This window comes from Ornithodoros turicata, chromosome 1 (assembly GCF_037126465.1).
Source record: "Ornithodoros turicata isolate Travis chromosome 1, ASM3712646v1, whole genome shotgun sequence".
Classification (NCBI taxonomy): Eukaryota; Metazoa; Arthropoda; class Arachnida; order Ixodida; family Argasidae; genus Ornithodoros; species Ornithodoros turicata.
The window spans coordinates 5,237,871-5,263,931 of NC_088201.1; the positions used below are offsets into that span (position 1 = coordinate 5,237,871).

The following is a 26,061-nucleotide window of genomic DNA, read 5'->3' on the forward strand; positions in this document are numbered from 1 at the left end:
GAAGGCATACGTTGTGGCAATGCGCAGCCTGCGAGCTTCTTTCATTGATGATGACATAACATCATGGCCCGTGCGGCGCCTTTACATGGCACTTCTTGCGCTTAATCGGCCACCCCCCAACTCGACGCGTATTCAGCGCCACATAGCGTGGCGTACGACCACTGCTGGCTGGTTGGACGCCCGTCGGGCCAGTCTTCAGTGGCGCTTAGCGCATGACGTCTTGCCGCTGCGTGAGCGTTTTTCCCGTTTTGGTGTAACGTCACCCGGCTGTCCCTTCTGCGAGTACAGGGAGTCAGCAGAACATGCTTTCAGTTTATGTTTGTTGCCGGGTGCCCTGTGGCATCGTGTAGCAGGCCTCTATAGCCTGACGGATGTTGAGTGGAGCACAGTTCGTGGTCTGTACCCCCTCCCTGTCTCGCAGCGGGATAGGCGGCATTTTGTGCTCTTGGTGGTCGAAATCAACTACCAAGTGTGGATTTCACGCTGTCGACGAGTGCACGCGCAGGAGAGCCGCAGTGTGCAGGAGGTGATTCGGCTAGTTAACGCCGGTATTCGCAAAGTTCTTTGCAGGGAGCGTGCGGTACTTGGAGCAGTTGAGTTTCACCGTCGCTGGATGACCTCTGACATCTTCTTCAGGGTGGACAATGGCAAGTTCCATGTTAACCTATGAGGTGTCCACATCCTCGTGTTGTTCTCCCACTTGCAGCTTTCCAGTGTCATGGACTGTTGCATGGCGAAACGGACACGTATAGAAATCTCTGACCAGCATTAGTCGCTGGGCGAGAGTTGGTATTCAGAATGTTGTTCGAGTCTATTTGAGATGCTGCAGGAAGCCTGCCCCTGTGGCCGGCCTTCCATTTGATGCCAATACACTCTCTCTCGAGATGTGGGCAAGCTTACGCTTGTCCCATCCTACAGTTGGCTATACAAGCCAGCCTTTCCATGAGGCAATACAAAGCAGAGTATAGTGTCTATTGTTGAATTCCAATGGCAGAGTCGGAGGGAGTCGGCAACGGAGCGGCTTGATCAGGCGTAGAGCAAGTGATGCGAATCTGCGACTGGAACACTTGCGCCCAAATTGGAGTTTAGCCCTGGCCAATCTCCCTTGGTGGATGACGGCCAGAGACGGAGGAAGAACAAGAAGAAGGTACCCATGTTCCGTTATAACGCCATGTTTTGCAACATTAAAGTCCTTGTAATCTCCTAACGTTGCCATTGTAATGTCTGACTTATCGCTTCCTTCATGAAACAAAATCGCCAACGTACGACGCGAAAGACTAGTCACGACGAAGACGCGTCAGGAAGCGGCCATGTTGCCATAGAGACAGCTAGGAAACAGAAAGCATGAGCGACAAGTGACACGTCACGTAGAGTTCCGGTTGAATCTGCCTATTTTGGCGGAGCAGTCTGGGTTGCTCCCTGGAGCGACCTTGGCTCGAATGCCGCTCCGAAGCTCCCACTGGAAGACTCCAGAACTGTTCCCAATCTGCCAATCGAACAGACTTGCTCTCGGCGGAGCAACAAATCTTGCTCTGGAAACGCTCCGAATCTGCCATCGGAATTCAACATTAGAGCTCTCGATGACGTCAACGTCTTGGAAAAGCCGAAACTTTGGGAACTTTTCATTCTTTTCCAATGTCCAGGTGAGTCGTCTCTGCATCATTCCGTTCCATTAGTTGCCCCACACACGGACAACTAATGGCTTGCCGTTTTTCTGCATGGGGAGGATTGTAACATGTTTCCAGTCCGAGGGGATGCGACCTGATGTCCAGACAGTTTGGTCAGGGCTCTACTTATCAAGGTTCCTAAGCATCTGGTATGTTATCTGGTTTGTTCCGCAGGCGCTTGCCCTTCTACATAGTCTTAGATCACTTCATAAATCAAATCCTGTGCTAATACTAAACTTGTGCACAATAAAAGCAAGCTATGTATCGTGCTGAAATGAATTTGAACATCAGCCTGAACCTGTATTAGGCCTTCCATGCAATATTTTCTTGCAGCTTTAGATATCGCCAATAACACACAAACGCAATGTGTTGGATGGCTCCTGGCACAGCACTGACGAGGGCGGGGCAAACGCGAACTTGCCATGCTACGAAGTGTCGAGGAACGCGCCCCTGAAGGGAAGATTTTGATTGGAAAGTGGTCGGAGTTCCAGGTGGTGTTCAGCCATTCTACGAGCTGTTTTCCTCTGACGCTGTCCGTTCGAATTTCCCATTGGTGTTGAAATCACCAGGGCGGACCTCGAGAAGGCTGTTGAACGTGGAGACTGTGGGAATCTGTATATGGAGACGATTGTTATTCCACGAGTTCCCTTTTGAATTTTGCAGGCTACCAGTTCTATATTTGGGGTGCAGATGTGACAGATCGACTGACTTCCGCGTATGAAAAGCGACGGGCGGGGGGCTGTTGGGCTCCACAAAGGGGTGTTTTTACATGTTTTTTGACGAAGTATTGCGCAATCTCACAAAATTTTGGGGACCTCCTCCAGTCTTGGGGGAGTGCAGACATTGGGGGGGGGGGGGGAGGCTGGATAAATCACTGGACGTGCCCCAGCAAAGATATGGTTGAATCTTATCCGACCGTGTCAGGAGACAGACACTGTGCCAGTGGCACTTCTGGTGGTCTGGTGGCTCCTCTGAGTGGCCCCACTGTTTTGTCGCGATAGAACTTCCAGAGGGTCGTTCAATTATTATTATTATTTTAAATTTCGTGTTAGCGCTGCGAAGCAACTGTGGTTATGAGCGGCGTACAGATGTGGACAGATGGAGAGAGGACAGCAGGAAGGAGTGGGGTATAGGGTGGGAGGGTCAGTAAGCTTCAATTGAATTATGGCAGTTGAAGCAGAGCCGCCAGCAGTGGGACTTTTTATTTATTTATTTTTTTTTTCAACTGCGATCACTCAATTGAAGTGTTTGTCTTACAATTGAAGTGTTCCTCTCAACATTCGTCTGGAAAGTCGGGCGGAAAACCCAGGGAAAACATCAGACAGCACACACTGTACCCTGACTAGAACCTGCGACAAGCCGGCCTGGTCTCTCTCTTGTGTTTCTGCCGCGAAGGTGAATGATGCCTTGGCACTGCATGTTTCAAGTTTCCGTTTCCCTGACACAGTGACAGACAAGTCATTCACATGTTCACAATCCCAGACGTTCAAAATGCCAAACTGGCACAATCTAACCTTAATCTCACTACAGCACTATTGGTCGCTCGTGACTATGAGCTAACGAATGCCGCTTCGTTTCGTGTTGCTCCAGAGCGTCTGCCTTGCTAAGCCTAACCGCATTTTTTTTTTTTTTCGAAAACGCGCGAAGCTGGCACGTCGATCAGTGATATCCTGCTTTGAAACAAGGTCATTCTCAGTCCTCGCAGATATAAGCTTTGATTTTGCAACTTGATTTTTGTACTGCAGATTTTAAGATCGGGGATTTTTAACGTTGGGATATCGTGGCATTTCCTACTACACAGAAACCTACTCACGCAGTGTATGGCCATGATGTGCCAAACAATATCGTGTATACAATGGCGTGTGTACAAGGCCTGCACAGAAACACGTTTGTCTTGGAGCCATGTTTCAGGTCGGCTCATTTAAATTGAACGACTTAGTGATGGCAAGAATGGTGTTTAATCCACAGCTTCTGGATTTGGAACAGAGTATACAGTAACGGGTTCTTGCGTACAACAGGAAATTGACAATTTCCTAAAGACATAGAGCGTACTAAAATGTCGGAATGCGAACTGTTTGGCACGTGATTGCTCTTGTGAACAGATGACGCTCTGCTCTGGCATTAAAACTGAAGCTTTGCAAAGCCAAGCTGTGCGCAGCTGGTGTCCGTCGGAAGCATGCTGAACAACACCTGCTGAAAACCGAAATGCATATGTACAAGTTGGAGAGGCCAGCAGCAGCACCAAGGCACTTGTCCAAGGCACGAGAGCAGCCACGACGTTGGCCAATGAACTGCAGCTGATCCGTCACTAGAGGTGCAAAAAAGCTGGTCTCAGTGTCCTAACCCATAGGAAACAATTATTTTTTTTTTTACAGATTCCTTTTCAAGTGCTCACACAAGTTTTAAAGGAGCAGTGAGATGGTGCCCTGGATAAGTTTCTGCTAGAACAAATAAAACGAGCTCCTGCGAAAGAACTACAAGCTAGGGCACTGCACGGGCTCGGGCTTACCCGAAGACCCGAGCCCGGCCCGACCCGTGGACCGGGCCAGGTAAAGCTTTCTTTTTGCGGGCCTGGGCTGGGCCTAGGTCAGACTCGAGGCTGTGTTACCCCTCTCTTAGTTAGCCACGGTCAAATTTTACAGCCTGATACAGTGGGCCAGGCCGGACCGGCCCGGGAAGCCTATAAATTTCTCGGGCTGAGAAACTTAGAATCCTTCGGGCTTGGCCCGGGCCCGGGCTAGGTATGCAGCTGTCGGGCCTGGTCGGGTAAATCAAAGGAAGGCTGGGCTCGGGCCAGGCCTGGGCCTAAAAATACGGCCCGTGCCATGCTCTCCTACAAGCGCAGCCAACCTGCAGAGAGAGAGTGAGAGACCTCGGTTGTGCCTAGGCCTACATGTATTGCACCAGGCCTGAAAGCTCGGAAGAAAAAGCTGTGCCACACTTGGTGTTCACTTACCTGCCGCATTGTTGCTGTCTACACGGCCCAAAGAGCCTGTTAAGCGGGGCACGATCCGCCAAGGAAATAGTTAGTGTACCTCCCTCTTCTCCTCAAAGTGGTTTCAAGCATTGTGTGCAACACCCATGTGTAATCTGTTACCCCCTGTGCCATGGAATAAACATTAGATCTGATTTTGATCAATTTGAGGCAGAATGCTAACGCAAAGCAATTTAAATGCTAGCTGTGGGCTCGGAATGCTCTGTGACAGCGAATGGTCATAGCAGCCGATGCTAACCGTCATCACATTTTTTTCCGTTCTATTATGTGCTCGTATGAACCTTCACATACGTGTGCTAGATCTGCGCTACAAACCACTCATTTATTAACCGTAGCAATCTTATAACATTTCACACTTATTGTCATCCGAAGCCACCGCCACCATCCTGGGCCATGTAGCGCGCGCCACTGCGGTAAGCAGGTAAACTAAGTTTCGCACAACCAGCAGAAGTTTTCCGTGGGAGCGCCACGAAGGCTTTCAGGCCAAGTGTAATACACGTTGGCCTAGGTTCTGCACACTTTTCAAGAGTCCTCCAGTGTTCTGCCCAAGGCTGCTTTTCTCGTACTGTTGTAAATTTGATTGCGCAGTGACAATACGCAACAATATTTTAAGGGGGAATCACTTCTTCAGAAATCTATGGGCGATTTTCGTTCGCGCAAGACACGTGAGCGCTCTAAACTATCAGCTTAAGATTGGCACTGGCGTGTTCTCTTAGCTTTTCTCTAGTGAATGACGTATCTTTTATGGGACAAGGTTGAGCCGTTAATTTTTAATAAATTTTAATAAATTAATAAAGTTTGGTGCGTCTTGAACGTGCGCTGCTATCTCGATAGAGTGTCGCGCGCTAAAATATTTGCGAGTTCGGGCTCAATGCAAATCGACGGATAGTCCTGGAATTCTACAAAACGCGTCATTGACGAGGGCAAAGCAAGGAGAACACGCCAGTACTTCTGTTTTTACGATATTTTACGCCGTTTTTGAGTGGCGTGCGAACAAACTTTCTCTATTGTCTTGCGCAGCAGTGATTCCCCCTTAAATATTTTGTATTGTGGCTCCTGATGGTCGACCTGACGAATGAAACAGGGTCTCAAGCCATGTTCTCTGCTCCTTTAGTACGATACCATTTCCAGCACACCACCGGCACCATTACGACAGTACTTTCGTGACAAATTTTCGCATCCAGACAAGCAACAAAGAAAAAGTGGTCCAAAGATTGTAACTCGCACACCAAAGAGTTGACGAGAGTCGGATGGAGAAGTGGAGTGAACTGCAATCTCACTGAAATCAATGGTCGGTGATCAACACTCTGAGGTGATTGAACGTTCCACAGCAATCACAAAAAAAGTCTTTGTACTTAGAATCGTGCACTCTTATAAAAATGACGCAACGTGTATACATGTATACATTCTACTGCAATACATACTATTATTGTACGAGTCATCTTATGTCTACAGATCCAACCATGCTGTGTCACAATTTTATGTCACTCTAAGAAAATACAAAAGCACTGGTCGCTTACTCTATCCACCACCGCTGTGAGCATTCCATGAGCTCAAAGTTCTCTGTTTGCCTCATGTTCAGCTCGGAACAAACACTTTTCGACAAATTTTGTTTACTGCTTGCACATGTTGCAGGTCAAGGCCAAGGCACCACCTGTCAAAAATATTTTTGAAGGACCACCAAAAATTTTGTGGCACTATGTGAACTTCAGTCCAACTGCCACGTAGAACTTCCATTCTACAGCACGCGCCAATCTCCCTTGCGACATTCGCCAGAGATCAGACCGCGGCCAAGGCGTGTTTCACAGGTGCGGCAGACGCGCTTAGCGCCTCTCCTCCGCTTCATCCCAAAACAGCTTTTTCGACATCTCCGATAATTAAAACGACGCAGGATGATTAAATAAATGGAATGAAAGCCAAAATTTTACGAGTTGTAAAAGGCGGAATGGAAGACTTACTTTTGTAGGCCAGGCTTTGCGGTCAATGCCTTGATTCTTGGGCACGTGTCGGTAGCGACAGTGCTCACCGTACGAGCAGCCCGTGGTGCGCCAAAAGTAGCACTCGTCCCCATTCACGGGTCCCTTGATCTTTGGCTTCGGTTCGCTGTTCTCTGCTGGTTTATTTGTTGTTCTGCAGGTGGTGGTGTAGCACGTCATTATGCAACATCACAACATGTCTAGTTGTGCTGTCACAGAATTACTTATAAATAGGGAGTGACTTTTTCGGGTTAAATGTCTTTCTCAGATTCTGGGGGGGGGGGGGGGGTAAAAATCGGGCGAATGAGGGTATCGCCACCCCGGTTGCTTCAGTCTTGGAAGCGGGGAGAGAAATGAGAACAGCAATTTGGGAAAAATGTGATTCATGACCCCCTTGCGACACTTGACAAAGCCTGGTGGCTAAAGGGAAGCCCGGTGTCTTTAGCTGGTTTTGAGTCGTCGTTGGTTTTTGTCCCGTGTCCGTCCTGCCCGAGATATCAGGGGTGCACGGAAAACACACGTGGGCATCTCTTTGGGAAACCCCTCAACTTGCTAAGAGCATACGTCTGTCGTGGAACAGATGGCTCCACTCCACGTGGGTTGTTTACCGGATTGGGCATCGCACCTTCTGCGATCAAAGTGCTTTTTGGACCCCGCGTGTGTTGAGCACCACATGTGCGCAGCGTTGGGGACAACAAACGCGTTAGAACCACCAGACGCCCTAATAAAACGCGTGAGGACCCGTCTTTCGGTGGCAGTCGGTAGAAGATGTAACTAGAGGTCGGACATCTACGCATCAGCTCCTCGAGATTCTGTTTTTCAAAGTGATCTTAGTTTATTTATCTATTTATTTCACAGTACCACAGTACCCAGTAGTTGACTGTGATATCCTCATTATGTTGTTGGTGAGATAAAGTGAGGTGGTGTACTCTGTTCATCAACTGTAATTTTGCCTACAAGCGTCACTGCTCACACAATGAAGATTTCTGACAAGTGTGTCGCAAGCAGAACATAGCATAGCACATGTGTGCACACGTCACAGTAGTGCTATACGTGCCACACTAGCGTGTAGCTCCTTTACCAAAATGGTTATTAATGAGGGTGAATTGCAGTTTAATTATGCGTGAGTTGCTATGGCCATGATGTGGTCAAACTGTGGCTTACATTAAAATCTAGAGACTGACTAGCAACGATTTAGCACAACAGAAACCAACATAAATATAGTCGTAAATCTTTCATGTAGCTTATATAAGCGAGGGAGTCATACACGCTTTGAAAAAGTACCAGAGGTTAATCACCTAGCAATAGGGCTGGGTGAAGAGGCACAAAAATTCCTGTAAGATGCACGGATATGGTGTTGGCAATGGATTTCATGCAATGATGTCCTCTGCAGTGTATGCATTCACATACTTTTTCCTTGAAAGCTGTGAGTCCCCCCCCCCAACATTTTTTTTATTTTTTGTTGCAGCAGATATTGCAACAAATGACATCATCTCTTATGCAAGGACCATGATTGCCACTTCATTAGATTCAGGAAAAATATTTTGCGTGGTAGCTATTACCGGGCGGAATCGGGTTTAACCCGAAAAAGTCACTCCCTAGCAATAGACTGCTTGATGAGTGAAGTAGGATTTTGAGGAGTGCTAAGTCTCACTCCTTGTAACCCAGAATGAGTTCAAGGACGAGTTCAAACCGGGTGAAAATACTCACTTGACAGGTTGCTTCTTGAGGACAAGCACTCCCGAACCACGGTCAGCAAATGCGTTGTCAGGAAACCTAATGAGGAGACGCGTCCCGCACAGCTCTTTACCCTGCAGAGACGAGCCCGCATGTACGACCGTGTGTGTTCAGGAATGGAACGCTCGAAAAGCAGCATCCTACCTGAAGGGCATCCATGGCACGCCCTGCTGCAGTACTGTTGGTGTAGTTGATGAAGGCACAGTGTCTTTCGTGCATCACACGAATGCTCTGTATGTCACCATGCCTAATGGAATCAACAAAAACGTTAGTTACAACAATAATGTGACCTTCGCTTAATGGCAACTATGGCAGCAACAAATGCAGCAGCGATCGTCCCGTAACTCTGCCTCACGACCTACTGGATTATAACGACCGTGCCGTAGGCGCCCTCGTCCTAGAGCCACATTTTTTGGAAGGTAGCGGTGGCGCTACTGGTCGTCCCAATTATTGCTTCCTCAACTCCTACAATACTTTTTACTTCAGTTTACCTGAGCATTTCTGTACACGCGGTGGAATATTCCACGGATGTTTCATTCCGAGGGTGATTATCATCATCATTCTACGCGTTTCCATAGGAGCTATTGCTGTCGTCTGCTACAGTAGTCGTACACACACACTTCTGCGCGTCCAGAATTCCGATTTCCATCGTCCAATCGTGATGCAGATCTCGCGTGCCGATGAGTGGCGCCGCTAGCGGATTGTGCTCATAGAGGTTACCAAATTATGACATGGTCGTTATAATCTAGTAGGTTGTGCTCTGTCTAGCCCATCCAGGGGTTCTGTAACATTACCTCAAAACTCATCATGCTACCGTGCAAACGTTTCTTCAATTTCAATATATTGCATTCTCCTGAAGTCGGCCCAGGACGCATATTAACCCCCCTGTCCCCCACTCCTTCCTGCTGTCCTCTCTCCATCTGTCCACATCTGTATACCGCTCATAGCCACAGTTGCTTCGCAGAATTAATTCGCTAATTCTGTATTCGCCAATGCAGAATTTTAAAAAAATTGAATTCAACTGCTGAACTGTCAATTCAATCAACGGAATCCTACTGAATTCGATCCATCGTTGAACTGCTCTCGGTACTTACATCTTAAAGAGGGCCGTGAGCATTTTCTCTGTGACTTCGGGGCGCACGTTGCCGACCCAGATGGAGCACAGCCCGTTTGGATTGCTCGGGTTCATCTTGACGTCCGGCGGCTGCAGCGGATACGTCGTCGGCCTCAGGGGCCGCGGCGCCGCCGGCGCCGAGGCGGAGTCCATGAGCAGGGCGTCGATGGCTTCCTCCACTTTCCAGCCGTGACAGGACAGCGCGAGCCGCGCGTCGTTTTCAGAGAAGCCGGCCTCGCACACCACCAGAAGCCGGGCCGCGTGCAGCTCCTGCACGGCCTCCTCGCAGTTGGGGTCCAGCCGCAGGACTTCTTCGAACGACCGCTGCGCTTCGTTCAGGAGGCCCAGCCCTACTTGAGCTCGGCCGCGCCGAAAGTAGCCCTTCGGCCACGTGGGTGCCAGCTCAATGGCGTGCTCGGCGTCCTTCAATGCTCTAGAGATTAATTCATTGATCGCTGCTTAATCGTGCAAGGATATCGCCCCTAAAAAGAAGGCGAGGGAGATCACAGAGCTCCGAGTGGCTTCGCTACCGGTGCCCGCGAGTCTCGAGTGGCTCAAAATTGTCGGAGAGAGACGTTTGAAATATCGGCAGAATACACGGCACACAATGTAGGGGCCATCTCTAGGGGCTAATCTCCATCTGCAATTGTTTTGTCTGCTCAACTACCATGCAGAAAATGTTCAACTTGCAAAAAGCAAAAAAAAATTGCGAAAAAATTTGTGGCCCTATATTGCGAGGCAACTGGCAGCAGACCAAAGCTTCCCCAGTGGGCTCAGCTGCAACCAGGGATCGGAACTGGAACTGAACCTGAACCGAAAACCGGAAAAACCCGTTATTTTCTGATGAACCCGAACCAAACCGAACCAGAACAATTTTTTTGCTTGTCCTGAACCGAACCGGAACTGAACCGAAAAAAATTCATACGGTTACCGGTTCGGGAATCGGTTCAGAGGTGAAATAATTGTGACTACTGACGGACCTGTTTTTTTTACTCACCTGAAACGGTTATCTCACACCTTTCTCAACCGGGTACGGGGAGCGTAAGCTCGCTTTCATGTTGCAAAATTACTGTCCATTAACCGGTTAAACCGGGACCGAAAAAGTAACGGTTCCAATCCCTGTAAATGTCCCAACCGCTGACCGACTTTTTTTGTCGGTGTATGTGCGGGGGGTGTTCTCCCTGAACCGAACCCATATACCTGAAGCGGTTCAAGCTGATAATTTCGGTTCAGCGGAGCTAAACCCGAACCGAACCAATATCAGTGATGGAACTGCCTCAGAGCCCACGGGCGCTGGCGCACAAAAAAGCTGCATTTGGCGCAGAATTTCACAGAATGGCGCACCTCCGCCGTATGTATCCCACTGCGTCCCACCGCAATACGTCGTGTTTGCAATGCATACTCTCCACTTTATGGCGAATATCGGGGTTCAGGACATCTGGGAACAATTATCGGCACGTACGGTTTAAGTCCTGAAAGCTCAATTTCTCGCGCTCTCCTTACGCGCCTACACTCTGCGAGCACGCGCGATGTTACGTAGTAGCGGAAAGCGTGGAGCGATCCATAGTACAGGCGCTGGCAACTCCGGAATCAGCGTCGTCAGTTATTCCCATCCACAATTAGTTAAAACGCGGTTGTTTAAAAACAACTCCCATGCAAACGAGCCAATATTTCATCGCAGGCACGTGGCGTGCCCACATGTTCGGTAAATTTGTACAGCCAGCTTTCGTCCAGGACGCAAACACTTGATGCACTAACAGTGCGCTTTATTGTTCACAACTTCTCTTTGAAGTAACAACGTAATATTCGGTTCAGCAGTGACATCCCGGCAGTTTAAGAATCTTCGTCGACTTGGCGGGCTCGGCCGAAACGACACGGCTTGACTCGGCTTTGCTGTCCAGAGGCATCACGAGAATAGACAGGGCGCGGGAGCATCGTTCGCGGTTTTTGTTTCGTTTTCATGCGTCCGAACCGGGGCATCTTTGTTCGGCGCAGCTGCGGCGCAGAATTAGGGAAAATTGCTTTTTCGGCGCAGGGTGGCACAGGCAATCCCAAATGGCGCACTTTGGCGCAAATGGCGCAGCAGTTCCATCACTGCAATGTGCCTGAACCCGAACCCGAACCGCACCGAAAAAAAATACCGGTTCCGACTCCTGGCTGCAACCTCAAACTAGTCTCTTTGCAAAGCTTCAATCGGAAATATCTGACTTACTTATCATATTTCTCCAAGCAGTAAAAGCAGTATGACCTATTTCCAAAATACCTGCAAAGCCAAAGCAAAAGTTAATTCACGCAGCTGCTGGACCTCGGCAATGCCAATTAAATTAAATGCTCCTTGGCAATACTACCTATGTTCTACTGAGTACAGCTTGATAGCTTGCGTTATTAAGTTGATGGCTTCCTTGTAGAGGCCCTGGTTTGCCATTTCGTTTCCTTGAACTGAAATAAGCAACGAGTAAGAGCTACTAGAATATAGCATGCAGCCTGTAGTTCTTTCCAAAATCCAGTACGTAGTACTAATTTATCACGTCTACAGACAGACAGAACTATTCGTCTTCAACTGATTGGAAACTTCAACTCATGAAAACCATTACATAGCACATGAGACAAAACCTGGCTTTTTGGCACCTAGGTTCCACACATTTGTCATGTACAGGGCATTTCCATTTATCCTTTACAGGAATTTTGTATAAAAAGGATACGAGAGCAGCACAGAAGTGGTTTCTGCAGTTAAGTTATGCAGCCAGGTGGACACCCTCTCGAAGAGAGTACATACGTAATTACAGGATGACTAAGCACCGTAATTTCACGCGTATAAGCCGCACTGCAGATGAGCCGCAGGACCCGTTTTTAGGAACGTTTTGAAAATTTTCTGCCACATCATCCGCGGGCAATATGACGCTACTGATTTGTGCGCCAACGGAGACCGCAAAGGAGGCCATAAACCATGTGGTCCGTATGCCCAGGGCGGCATGGTGTACAACAAAGGGGGTCAGTTCTGGTGTTCTACCAAGATCGGATTGTGCCCTCGTTGCGTGTTTTTCATGGATCGAGGGGTCAGCGGTCTTCCGGAGGACAGGAATCACTGTCACCACTTTCGTTAAAGCTGCTTGGGGGAAGACACTAGGGAGGTCAGTCAACTCGAATGTGGACGCGCCCCTGTTTCGCGTTGTTCGTGCACTGGCAGGGTGGAGCTGTTACAGAGACAATGTCGGCCCTTTCGTTAAAACTGGTGTATGGGGAAAATACCAGGGAAAAAATAGTCATCAGATAAGCCGCACCGGTGAAAAAAAAATAAAAAAGAATCGCGCATAAGCCGCGGCTAATACGCGTGAAATTACGGTACCTAAAATTCATTAAATAACGATGAAAGATGAGTCACTGAAAAGGTTAGCCAGCTGTAGGACTCGAACATATATCTTCTGGATTACCGGTCCAGGGCTCTACCAATTGAGCTAAGCTAACACACCTTCTTAGTGACTTCCAAGGGTGCGTCAAACCTGTAATTAAGGAATTTCAGGTGAAAGCGAGACAGTAGAGAGGGAGACAATCCTCGTTGAAAGCCATTCTATCTTTTAAAAATCCTGAAATGAGCGCGTGCCGTGAAATATCCATTGCTCAATTTTGCTAAGCAAATGAGTCGAAACCACCAAAACCAAAACCAAAACAGTGCGCCTTAGGAGTGCATCGCCTTCTGCTGATGGAGGCGTACCTGGGACGCAAAGCGATTGATCTGGTCAGCAGATCAGCACCTGCTCCAATCGTCTCTATCGCTCCAAAGCACCATGGCCTTCTTGACATGGAATGAGCACTGTCCTCCCAGCGCTCCCGATGTGCGCGGTTTCGGTTTCGGGTCACTTGCATAGCAAAATTCGTTGACGGATGTTTCAACGCACGTTTGCATTTCAGGACTATTTAAAACTGAAATGGCTTTCAATGAGGACTGCTTCGCATTCTCTTATCTCACTTTTGCCCAAAATCCCCTAATTAGAGAGTTAATTAATGCGTTTCAGGTAATTAGTCGTATAGTAGTAATTACATGGGGATGTCCAGCTGGTTGTATATAACTCAACTGGAGGAATGACATCTATGCTGCTCTCGCAAGTTTTTATAAAAATTCTGTAAAGGGTATAAAAAGGTACATAAAGCCACGACTTATTATTACTATTTAAAAAAGGCTCGGTATATGTGAATGTATTTTCAAAGCTACTAGACAAATCATTAATTACCTTGAAGCTCTACAATTTTCGTGGGAACTAATTTTTATGTTCGGCAGCAGAAACTGTCCTTAGCAGCCTTTCTGCCACACTCCAGAGAAGAAACACTAGGATTCTTCCTTAATTCCTTTCACAGACTACACTCACAAATAACTCTACTTGCAGTGGGGCGATCAAACCTAGTACTACGCCCTACCCAGTTCACAAAATTCACGAGCATTTTGACATAGCTTCATGTATCAACTAAAACTACACTATTGGGTTGCTACAATATTTCGTGCTGCTTGCACGAATTTTGAAAGTTTTTTTACATGCAGTAGAGAACTGCACGTGCCTAGATTTATCAGCTCCGATCCAATCCAGAGTCACAAAGTTTCACCAAGCCTGGTTGCCGAGAATTCAGACAGGCCTGAGTAGATGCAAAATTTCCGGAAATTTTGAATCGCTCGAAAAAAAACTTTTTCAGTTTTTTTTCCCAAAATTTCCGGGGGGTTTTTCCTGGGCTTCGCATCTCTAGACCTGAGGCAGCACAGCTTCGGCACCCACACCTGAGCCCTGGCTGACAGGTTTAGGTGGTCCATTTATTTCGAAGCGTAAGACTGGCAAGAGCCAGATCCTGACTCGGGCCCCGAGGAAAATTCCCCAACTGGACCTAGGGTTGCCACCAGGCCGGTAGTATACTGGCACGGCCGGTTATTCGGGCGCTCTGCCGGTTGCCGGTAGGAAGGTGATACTGGCAGCCTTTTGCCGGTATTTGTAGCTTAAGACATTTCATAAGGGCTTTTACGGGATTTTCTCTTTAACATTCCACTACAGCTTGAATAAATCTGGAACACAGACCCAGCTCCGCAGTCACCAGTCGTTTTCTTAGGTATTCATTCTTTTTATTATTCATCGTTATTATTAGTATTATCATTGTTATTTCTATCATCAACGATACAGCCACACACAGGAACATGTTTCCTCGTATTATCTTGAGCGAGCACACTCACTCTCTCTCTGTGTGTGTGTGTGTGCTCGTCCACCCCTCACCCACTTTTCCCCTTTCCACGAGCCTTTCCTCCTTTCCCTCTATTCCACCTCCTCTCCCTCAGCCGGTATTTTTCACTACGAAAAGGTGGCAACCCTAACTGGACCCGAGCCCAGAGTCGGCGCCGACTGTGACGTCCGAGCCAAACAACCGGAACGCAGAGGAGAAGGAGAAGTACTCACGAGCCAGCTCTCGGCTCTGCATGACATTGGCCTTCGACATCTCTTCTTCTTGCTTCGTTTCCTTCGTGACTGCCGGGGCCGCCTGCGTCGCTAACCCCTGGCGCCCCTTTCTATTAAGGGCAGCGGCTACAAATGCACTGTTTGGATCCAAATCGTCCTGCAGAGATGTCACGAGTTTCCCCACAGCTCCTGAGACACAGAGGTGGCACTTTTATTGGTGTATCTCACCTCTTCTTGATCCCCGTCCGAGCTCTTTGATTTCTCCTCGCTGCCAGACAATATCGCAACTTTGTGCTCTTCCTGTAATTAATAAACGCCGTGGCTGTATTACATGGCAGAGAGACTGCACCAGGGGGCACTGAAGAGGCGGTGGTTTTAGCTGGTTTCCGTCGGGTTAGTTAGGATAGTACAGTGATTTCAGGCATGGTTAGTACAGGTTGTGTCACTATTTTTCTCCAAAGGTGGGGGGGGAGAGACACTCCAGACGATGCAGGCATTTGTCTGAGCCCCCATGTCGGCATCAAACTGCATGTCTTTAGCAGACGCTCGCATGGCCTGCTGGAATGTTATTTTCATACTGAACTTTAAAAAGAATAGACGGTATGCAAAACCCAGCACCATCTTGTAGCACTCGCGAGAAACCTACCAGAATTCCGCCATCTTTGAGGCTCCCAACTCGGAGCCACAACTGGAGTCACACACAGAGCTGCCCTAAAACAGTCTATCACGTGTTGAGCTTCGTACATGTGCTGTTCGACAAAGTTATTTGCGTGGGGGGGAAGGGTTCAAAAGGAAATGCAAATCAAGTGCTTCAAAAGCCTGTATCACTGATTGTGTTGAAAGCACTGAGCGTGGTTGGTGCAAAAAAATGCACCGAAACGCTGAGCGTGTTAGCCTAGCGCAACGCTGTTTTGTTATCCCATCCCAGGATAAATCTAGACAGTTTAGTACATCCCATCTGAGAACCATACTTAGTGCACTCTATACAACGGAAGCATTGCGTACAAATTAAACACTTAGTACGTACGACTGCAGCCGACACGAAACTCGCTGTAATGTGCACCGTTACGCACTGGTATAAAATGTGATTTTTCTCAGCTCAGTGAATCTGTAAATCCACTAATCCACAGTAACTTTTTTTTCACAGCTCCCACCACAAACTTCTCTGGAAGTAAAGTTGGTTCACTCGTGCTCGTGAGTAAGTACAAGGCGATACACACCTGTGTCACGGCACAGGCTCCTTGCTCTTGCTGTTCTTTCAGTTGACGCTTCCGTTCCCTCCGTTTCTGCATCAAAATTTGACAGTTCAAAATGGCAGACGGAACTCTCACGTGACTCGAGGCAGCAGTGATTTACGCCTCCTCTAGCCAGGTTAAGGGGCCCACAACAAACTTTTTTGCTTCGCAAGGTTTACAGGAGTCTTGTACGAGTGACATTTGGCTACAAGCAAAGTTTAAGCGAAGCTGTGACATAATTTTTAATTAAACGAATTGAATTAAATATTAATTAATAATTCAATTAATAATAACCAAACAGCAACGATTCTTGCAAATTAAAGAACAGAAACATGATAAGGTGGTGACAATTTCAAGGGAAATATGTCTTCCTTCGGCGTTTTACGCGTTACGCGGCGTTTAATCGTTCGCGTTGAACGATTGCCATAATGAAAACCCGAGACTGGGAGAAAATAAATTAAAAAAAGTACGCCCACAAATGTTGTGTGCATTCCTTTTTAATTTTCTTTTAGTTATCTGTCGTTATATGGAATGTTAACCCTACCCTGTATGTTGTTGCCTGGAATGGACGAGTTCAGTAAATCCCAGTGCTCTTTGCGTACGCGTTGCATCCTGGGTGCTTGCTGAGTGGGGGAACGAAGAATAATCCTTCACATTTCGCTTTTTGCTGACCTCGACACGTCGTGGACAATGGACCGGTAGGGGAGCAATCGGAACGGTTTGGAGGCCACCCGTTTCTTTCGTATCAGTAAACTCCCACAGTTCAAAGCGGCGCTAAGCACTCTAGGATTTTCTGAACTCTTCTATTCTTAACACCCTACAGCAGTGTTTCCCAAACTTTTGGCGGTGACGGACCCCCGGAAGCGATGAGAACCAATTCACGGACCCCCCCCCCCCCCCCACACACACACACACACCGTCACAGCCAGTGCATAACCACCAGCAACCTCGTCAGCTGCTGTGTGCTTTCGATACAGCTTCAGAAACGATTCCGGACTGGTTTCTTCTTCTTGTTTGTATGTGAATGACGCGGACAAACGGGCATTGCGGGACTTTTCCATCAGGAATTCGAAGCTAGCCGTTGAAGCATGCTTGTAGCAATTTTGGAAGTTCCGGGTGTTTGGAAATCGGGCAGCATGTACGAGCGCGTGTTTGTGGGGACGAAAATCCTCACTGAGATGTGAGAGACGGTCGCGGTCCCCCAGGGGTCCGCGGACCACACTTTGGGAAACACTGCCCTACAGTACAAAATTTTGCAACCTCGAAGTCCCACCCGTAGCAGAGACAAAAGAAAAAAAAAGTTTGAAGCAGGAAGACTAGCCAAATTATGCCACGCAGTGAAGCTTGCCTTCTTTTTGGACTTCTTGCGCTGTGCTTGGGCCTTTTCCTTTTGTTCCTGGGCAATGAGTTCATTTCCGTTGTGCAGAGCAGCTCGCGCAGCGTCTTTGTGGTTGACGCAGTACTGCCTGCCGTCCACATCGCCATAACAGGAATCACACGACGAGTCATCCGAGTCTGCGACAACAGATTTTTTTTTTTTTTGACGCAGCAACTCGCAGAAATCCACTCGCCGAACTACTTTGCACACGCTAGAAGAGCCGCTAGATTGGCAGAGAAATTGCACCATGTATATATGCACCAAAATAGGAGTGCGTACCAGGCGACATGACTAGAGCCGGGATTTTCGGGACATGTCCCAGTTTTCAAAAGTGCCCCAATAATAGTGTCAGCTACGAGAAGACGTATGCCAAGCGGCTTGCATCAGGTTTTCATCAACTTCGTTGCCCCGAATTGTACCAATATTTGTGCCGAGTGTCACGGAAGATTACGGACTGTCCCGGATGTCCAGATTTTCTCTAAAATGTCCCGTTATTTAGCAGACATTCCTGCAGGCAAATTGATATTTTCAAATTATCAAATCTTTTTTGATAATTTGTACCTTTGTATGGATGTACGGATATTATGGGAAGCTTCTGAATCACCACAACAAGGGAGGGGATAATCGAAACGAGATTCAATAGCGCGTGGGTTCACAACTCCACAGATTCCACAGATTTTTGGCGAATTTATTTCGGCAATTGCCATTGCATTACGAGTGGGGTTATGTGCTATACTGAGTAAAATGACCAAGGGGAACCCATTTCCGCAAAGAAAACGTTAGGTTGCCTTGGGAAATTTCGGAGTTCAATTCAAGAAATTAACTTTCCGTCAACTGAAATGAAATAAAAATGTTACCAATATGTGGCAAAAGTTATTGGCAGAAAAAAATCCCTTGACCGCGTGTCTCTCCGGGGCCTACGTTTTTTTACTGTGAATTTCTATCACGGTTGGTGGACCACCCTGTATATACGGCTCTGACAGGGGCCAGAGCAGGCATGTGGCACTGCACAAGTGATATTGACACATAAGGGATTAAGTATCCGTGTGGCGGAGGTGTAAACTGGAGAACCTCTAGATGGCACAGAGAAGAGTCAACTTACCACCAATATTGAATGCCTTTTGGAAGAGAGCAGCCATGTCGTCCTGCCAGGATGGAGAGGGTACGTTCAGCAGACGTTCTAACAGGTGACATACCGGCCAGCGGTGGGCAAAGTACCTCAAGGTTACACTTCGCACCATGTACGGACTACCCGGCACAATGCACAGAGTACTCAGCACAATGAGTTTGAATAAAATGTGGCGGAAGTACACTACAGAACCATCGCATTGTTTTGTTACTTTACCCCATATTTCTCGGGTGGAGGTTGCAGTAAAAGAGAGAGGGTACAGGTAACCAAGGGGGCCAAGATTCATGTTACGGCGTCGCCCCAACGACATAATTTCTTAGATTGTACATTTCTGTGCGCGCTGTTGCAATGTCTCTAGCATTAGTGCAAGTTTTTCTCTTCCGGCACAATTCACAAGATTCTGTTTTCCAAATCGTCAGACAAACTCTCTCAGCACAAACTATTTTAACGACATCTACTTAATCTGATGCGGGTTTTTTATTTTTTATTTTTTTTGCAATCATTCCTCCTTGTTTGTTTCCAATCAAATCCCAATCTGTGGCACTGATTTTGTACGCAATTTAAAACTTGCGATGCCAGTTCGCAACCGCGCAAATAACCGTCTTACATCTAGCCAGGATTAGTTATTTCCTCCACGTTCCGTCCATCTAGTCTGAAGAAGAGCCTTCGCTCGAAACGTCACCCCCCATTTCTTTGCTTCCCTCCTCGGTACACCAGTTCCCCCCTTTTTTTCTCTTAGTTATTTCAGGTCAATTTTTAACTACTCTACACTTTAGATGCTGTAGAAGGTACACCTGAAACGACATTTCGGGAACAGTCTGCTACTAAGAGTCAGTATCCAACTCACCAAGGTGAGTGAATCCTTTTGTGCTCCATCCCTGTCGGTCAGCGCACTGTACGCCTGACAAAGCTTCTCGAAATTCTGCATCACAAGAAAGAACCAAAAGACTCTTGAGCATATTGGAACTCACTGTTGGAACGTGTATGAAGGGGGATTCATGTATAAAGCTCGAGAAACAAAGAAAGACGGCCACAACGCTCTCATCTGAGATACAGCTATCAGAAGGATTTTTCGTGTACCTGTTCCAAAACACTCAGGTCCGTGGTGCAAATGCGTAAGACGGAAATGCACACAGGCCCTCATGCTGTTCAAATGCACAGTATGCAAAGAAGAAAAAGACACTCAAATATTTGCCTTTACAGCGCGAGAACTAATTCTGGTGGCCCGAAGATCAGTTGTGGCAAAAATGTTGCTTCGAAATAAAACCCCAATACTAGAGACAGCAGACAATGGGTCACCTTGCGCGCTCCATTCCACCTTGCACTCTGAACCATTATTTGTGCATTGATCCTTATGTACATGTTGACACAACTCCAGTAGCTTCCTCCAGTACTCTAATACTACTCCACGAGGAATGCAATGTATGCGGAGACTTCAGCACACATTAGATATGCTACGGATGCGCAAAATTAATCCACAGCATTGTGGTGTTGCATACTTGCATGATGCTGTAAAACTCTGACCCGTACTGTCACGTGACGCCATACGAGGTGTCCACTGTGCATAGCTCGGTAAAACTCACTTGTGAGCATGCTCACTCACGCTCAATGTGACGAATGAGCTGAGAATGAGTAAGCAAATGGAGAGATGAGCATGAGCAAAACTCACTCGTGAGAATGCTCAATCACGCTCAATGAGGCGAATGTGCTCAGAATGAGTGAGCAAATGGAGAGATGAGCACGAGCAAGACTCACTCGTGAGTATGCTAAATCACGCTCAATGTGGCGAATGCGCTGAGAATGAGTGAGCAAATGGAGAGATGAGCATGAGCAAAACTCACTCATGAGCATGCTCAATCACGCTCAATATGGCGAATGAGCTGAGAATGAGTGAGCAAACGGAGAGCTGTGCATGAGCAAAACTCACTCGTGAGCCAGAATGAACAAACGAGAATATGAGCATGAGCAAAATTGAATCATGAGCCCCAGTGAGTAAATGAGGTGAGCACGACCAAAACCCCACTCATGAGAATGCTCATTCATGTTCTGTGGCAAATGAGCTGAGCATGAGTCAGCTGAAATGATGCTCAAACTGGGTGAACTGAATTGGGTACCTGCGATTCCAGATAAACCACTGCCTTACACCTTACACCACAACCTAAATGGTTTCACCTGTACTTCACTTCGCCTTACTTCCCTCGCATAACCTCATTTGACCCAGGGTTGTTCCTTTTCGGGTTAAACCCGATTTTTCACGATAGTTCCCCCCGAACAAGTTTTCCAGAATTCGGCTAAAACCCGATATCTACCCGAAATCCTCGGGGTCCTTCAACTTGTCGTTCTAGGTAAATCGTCGAGAAAGTGGATCATAATATCAGCAAAGAGAGCTATTTGTGACAACCTATTTGTCCTCCTTTTATAATCCCCTGCTGCAGGGGTCAAGGATGAGCTTTTGTGGAGCTCGGGCTAGTGTTCGAATACCGCTGTCATTAACTGCCCCGGCCTCCGAGCGGAAATATAAAGATTCTTGTTTCTCCTGGCAGTGGCTTGTTTCATATGCCTTTTGTTTCACCCGAAAATTCCCAGATGACATATTAAACAGAGATCGTAGCGCACAATTTCTCCCCGAATTCTAGCGCGTAAATAGCACCCGATTTCCCGCCCCCCAAATTCGAAAAATCATAAAACCCGAAAGCGAAGAACCCTCTTTCACCCCCACGTAATCTCCATCACACGAGCTCTACTCTCCTCATATCATGCTCTTCACGCTCTCAAAGACATAGAGATCTGCGAGGTGAGATGGCAAAAGAGGATTGGAGGAAACTCTGCGTGTGCAAGCGCAAGTACCCAGAGAGCACAGCCAGAGATGGGAAGCCGAGAGAGCAAACAAAGAGCCAAGTGCGGACAAGTGAGCGAAAACGTAGAGCTGAGCTCAGAGTGAACGACCGTGAGTGAGCTGCAGTCACAAACGCCGACCTCTGCCACCGCGTGGCTTCCACGGCTTTTGGTCACGTGGACGTAGCGTCGGCTAAAGCAGCGAAGGCCACTTCCGTAAATTGTTACGTTTTCGGGGCGTACTGCGAAACTAGATTGTAGCAGAGCCAGAGTATGAGAGAGAGTCCAAAGCAAGTGGAGCCGCACCGTATCCGTAACAGATTCATCTACCGTATTTTCCGGTGTATAACGCGCGCGTTATACAGTAATCAAGTGCTCTGAAGAGGTCCTGCGCGTTCTCTAACGGTGCGCGTTATACACAGAAATATTTTCCTGCAGAGTTCTTTCTCACGTCGGTGACGTACAAATTCTAGCCTCTTCCAGGGTGTGCTGTGTCTTTCTCCCAAATATCTTGGGGCCAGTTGACAGAACCGGTAAAGAGGCACTGGGCTTCACAAAAAGTTAATGATGCTGCTTAAGGTAAATAATCCTGAATTCATTTCGGAAGGCTGGCGTGATTGAGAAGGGACGCGAAACCGTAAGCGGAGAGGAGACCGTGGCATCGGACGCTTAACGGCTTTGACTAAATGTGTTTCAAATAAAGCATATGCATATATACGCCGCCTTGGTTTGATGTTTATTGTCTGTTTACTGGCGGCAACAGTACAGAAGCCTGTAGCAACAATGCGGTGCGCGTCATACATGGAGCTTTCGGCCCGTTCAAATTCGGCCCGTTTTTAGTCGTGCGCGTCATATACGAGTGCGCGTTATACACCGGAAAATACGGTATTTTCTGTGAGAAATGAGTGTTGCTATGTCACGCTAACCTGATCACGTCACATCAGGAGATTCGGTCGGGATTCCAAGCTCGAGCAAACGGCTGATTTTGAAGGGTGTTCCATAGTGGAGTGCAGAGAGAGAGACAAGCACTCACTTCCAAGAATTTGCTTCACAAACACACTTGTACTTATACTCCGCTGTGCACTCTACTATGGATTTGTATTACCAATGTGCCACTTCAGCGCCACTGAAGTATGCTTCTGTCGATTTAACGTCACACAGCGAAAATAATGTCTATGGTACCTCCTGATGTGCTCCTTGATGCCTAGAAAAACTTTATCCAAATTACAATGGACAGCTTCCAAAACAAACACAAGCTTGATAAGAAACTGCTGGCGTCTCTGTTTTCACATTTCATTTATCCGTTTATCCGTTTCAGTTACACATAATTTTTTGCTAGAAACAGCCAGTGCTGGATAAAGCGGGGTTGACTGCACAAGCACTCTTCTTTGTCTCAGATCACAGATAAAAGCAAACAATATTATACGGCAAAGTTTCCCAGTTAACAGACTTTCTGGAAGCAAGCCTCTCGCGTGCTCAAAGATGATGCCAGGTACCCATTCTCACCTGCACTGATGTGGAACTGCCATTATGCTTTGTAGGATGCCACATGAGAGCCAACTGCTTGTAACTAAGCTCGATTTCATCTGCACTTGCACCTGCAAGCAAGAGCCAAGTCTTTGGGAACATCAAAGTTAATAAAAGCCACTCGCACGGCAGTAAACAGATGGGAAAAAAACCTGCAGGTGATCCTACTTAAACGCTTCAAAATAGCGATCTTCCTACACGATGTTCACTCACTTGTTTTTAACGAGACTTGAGAGGAACAAACAACAGATGTTTGACCAGCATGCTCCAATACTGCGGTAGTTTGTCTGCTTTCAGAGGGTGCTCCGCGACAAATGTGCCAGCAGATTCGAGTTGTAACTTGGGATTTCGACTGCTTGCACCAATTGCATTGAAAATATGTTTATTAGCTTTTCCGCAATTTCGTCTGCTTAATTACGTTCAACATCTGCAGATCACTCGACTGACGAAATTGCAGGACGTTACCCCTTATTTTTTTTTTCTTTGTTGTTGTTGCAGGTTTTTTATTTGAATGTGAGTATCCGAGTATTATCGCATTCCACGATAAGGAATGTCATTAAAGTCTGAGGATTGCAGAAGGGCAACGCCCGGGAAAACAAAGATTGTTATGTTGGAGGCTGCAGACAACATTATCGGTTTCATTTTTATATTTATTCTGTTATGTCCTGCACAGCGCACCGATGCAGTACGGAAATTCGACTTTCCTTTCCAAACACTGCACCTTACCAATAAGTGTCAAATGCGCAGGAATGCTCAAAATATCACAAGGCCCCGGTAACCGAAACCTTGGCAACTGCACGCTCTGTACTTACCTTGTTCTAGTTCTAAAATCTTAAAAGCCTCCTTTTTAGATAACCCCATCGTACAGTTCGTACATATAAAAAGATAGTCATTAATTATGTTGGTATAAAAAACACATTCATCTAGAGAAACAATGCCAGAGATGAAGACCACAGAAATGACAACTGGCAAGGCATGGCACAGTGTTGGCTTCCGGTGGCTGATTTCTGCTAGATGACTGCAGACTGCAGCACTGCACCTGCCTGCACTGCAACTCTGTCGCTTTACCGCCCTTTGCGGAGAACGGCATTTACACAATAAAGCCTCCATTACCAAAAGAACAACAAGGTATACTATGTTGCGAAGAAATTAAATTTAAACGTCTGCTCGTTTTAAATATATCTTTTCTGCTGTAATTTTGTCTTTAGTCGAGGCAGCGGCGACGTCTACCTGAGGGGGGGCCCAAAAACGACAAGACCGCCTAAAAAGAAGGAAATAAGATAACTTTGGGGGAGCAAGAATATGGGGGGCGAAAATTTCGAAAATTTCTCACTTGTGCCCCCGGAGGCGAAAAGTAGACGCCGACACTGAGTCGAGCATGGAGGAAGGAATTTGTGGGAGAACGAGGAACTCTGCCCGCTTGAATCGTCCGCTGCAAGAGTATATTTGACGGTGATTCATACATTTTTTCTTCGAGAAAAAGTAAAGGGATGGATTAGTCATTGATTAAAAATATTATGAGTGAAACCCACGAGATGCTCGAAGAGCGAAGAGGAAATCAAACGGAACTTTTGAAAAATATGGAGACGATAGCCCAACTCTACTGAACTCTATACATTGAGCCGGCTATACGTTCTCGAAATAAGGTGATCGAAATCCCCGATGCAAAATAAACTGCTGGAGGTATCTGACTATAAAACGTACAGTCGCGCGTGGGAAAATGCCAACAGCCAGCTTAGACTAACCTGGACATAGAAATACCGAACTTGGACGAACCTAGTAATAAACTATATGGCCATAATAAACCAACCAAAATGCTCTCTCGTCGTGTCGGGATACCACGATATCCCACCATTAAAAATCCAACGTTTAAAATCCCAGATTTCTAAACTAAAGCTTTAATATGAAGAATGGCGCAATGATAGTGTTGAATAATACATATTACTGACAAACCTCGCAGTACTGCGTGATTATGACGTCGATAGAAGTAATTCTCGTGAATAAAAGCCTTTCTTCTTTTTTTCTTTTTTTTGCGGAACCAGCAAAAATGTTCCCGGAAAAAAAAAATGTCCCCGGAAAAAATGTTCCCTGAGAGACATCCACTTTTGGTACGCGTGGAATTGTTGCGAAATTCTCGGTTCTCTCTTCTTCTTTCTTTTTTTTTTTTTTTTTTTTTTTGCCGATTCCGCATTTGTACCGCGAAGCAAAACTGCGTGACCATGAGCGGCGTACAGACTCGTGCACAAACAGAGAGGACAGCAGGAAAGGAGACATAAGGGGGTTAGTAAAGCGTCGTGGGCCACCTTCATGGGGAACTGTGTGGAAAACCTGTCGGCAAAATTCGGGGGAACTCCGAAACAGCACTAGCAGTGGTAGTAACTGGAATCTTCTTAGTCTTGAGCACGACCTACTAGATTATAGCGACCATGTCATAATCGGCAAACCCAATCAGGAGCCCGTCCGCACGATCCGCTAGGCGCACTACTCGTCGGCCCGCGAGATCTGCATCGTAATTGGACGATGGAAATTTGAATTTTGAACGCGCAGAAGCGAACGCACGATTAGCGTAGCAGACGACAGCAACAGTTCCTATGAAAACGCGTAGAATGATGACAGAAATCAACTTTAGAAGGAAGCATCTCTCGTGGGACATCCACCGCTCGTACAAAAATACTAGGGTAGAAAGAGTAGGTAGAGTACTGTAGAAATTGAGGAAGCAATAACCGGGCGGGCCGATGAGTATGTAGCGCCACCCTCTAGCTTCCAAATCACTGATCAGTGCTCCAAATGCGGCGCTGAGAAGGGGTCCGTATGACATGGTCGCTATAATCTAGTAGGTCGTGGTCTTGAGCACGACCTTGGACCAAGGGGCAAATATGTCATACCTAGAGTCACTAAATAAGCTTCGTTTCAGAGTATCGACACTGATGTCCAAGGGAAAGCAGGAGCGCCATCTTGTTTCCGCACCACACCGGTACAATCCCCATTTGAGTATCAAAGATGGCTCACATAATGCTCCCTGTGGGATAGACAAGACTG

The 26,061-nt window shown here is 47.1% G+C and overlaps 1 protein-coding gene across 1 annotated transcript; it reads right to left on the bottom strand.

Annotated features, from left to right (window-relative positions):
* Positions 1-3,606: 3,606 nt before the first annotated feature.
* On the bottom strand, positions 3,607-24,033 carry LOC135385719 (uncharacterized). Its single transcript, XM_064618240.1, has 15 exons — positions 23,835-24,033; positions 23,002-23,093; positions 19,508-19,582; positions 18,634-18,676; positions 17,502-17,668; positions 16,139-16,204; positions 15,147-15,218; positions 14,919-15,075; positions 11,838-11,928; positions 11,702-11,752; positions 9,470-9,922; positions 8,520-8,622; positions 8,349-8,449; positions 6,621-6,813; positions 3,607-3,975 (listed from the first exon to the last, which is right to left on the bottom strand). Exons 1-15 carry the CDS (start codon positions 23,881-23,883, stop codon positions 3,973-3,975), a joined length of 1,716 nt encoding a protein of 571 aa, XP_064474310.1. The 5' UTR covers positions 23,884-24,033; the 3' UTR covers positions 3,607-3,972.
* Positions 24,034-26,061: the final 2,028 nt, after the last annotated feature.

Bases quoted from the DNA above. Each gene is read 5' to 3' on its own strand.
- LOC135385719 (XM_064618240.1), bottom strand. From the start codon at position 23,883: ATGGGGTTATCTAAAAAGGAGGCTTTTAAGATTTTAGAACTAGAACAA. The intron at 15,076-15,146 runs GTGAGATACACC...ACATCTCTGCAG, and splicing joins CGGACGGGGATCAAGAAGAG to GACGATTTGGATCCAAACAG. The intron at 9,923-11,701 runs GTAAGTCAGATA...ATTAATCTCTAG, and splicing joins TGCTTGGAGAAATATGATAA to AGCATTGAAGGACGCCGAGC.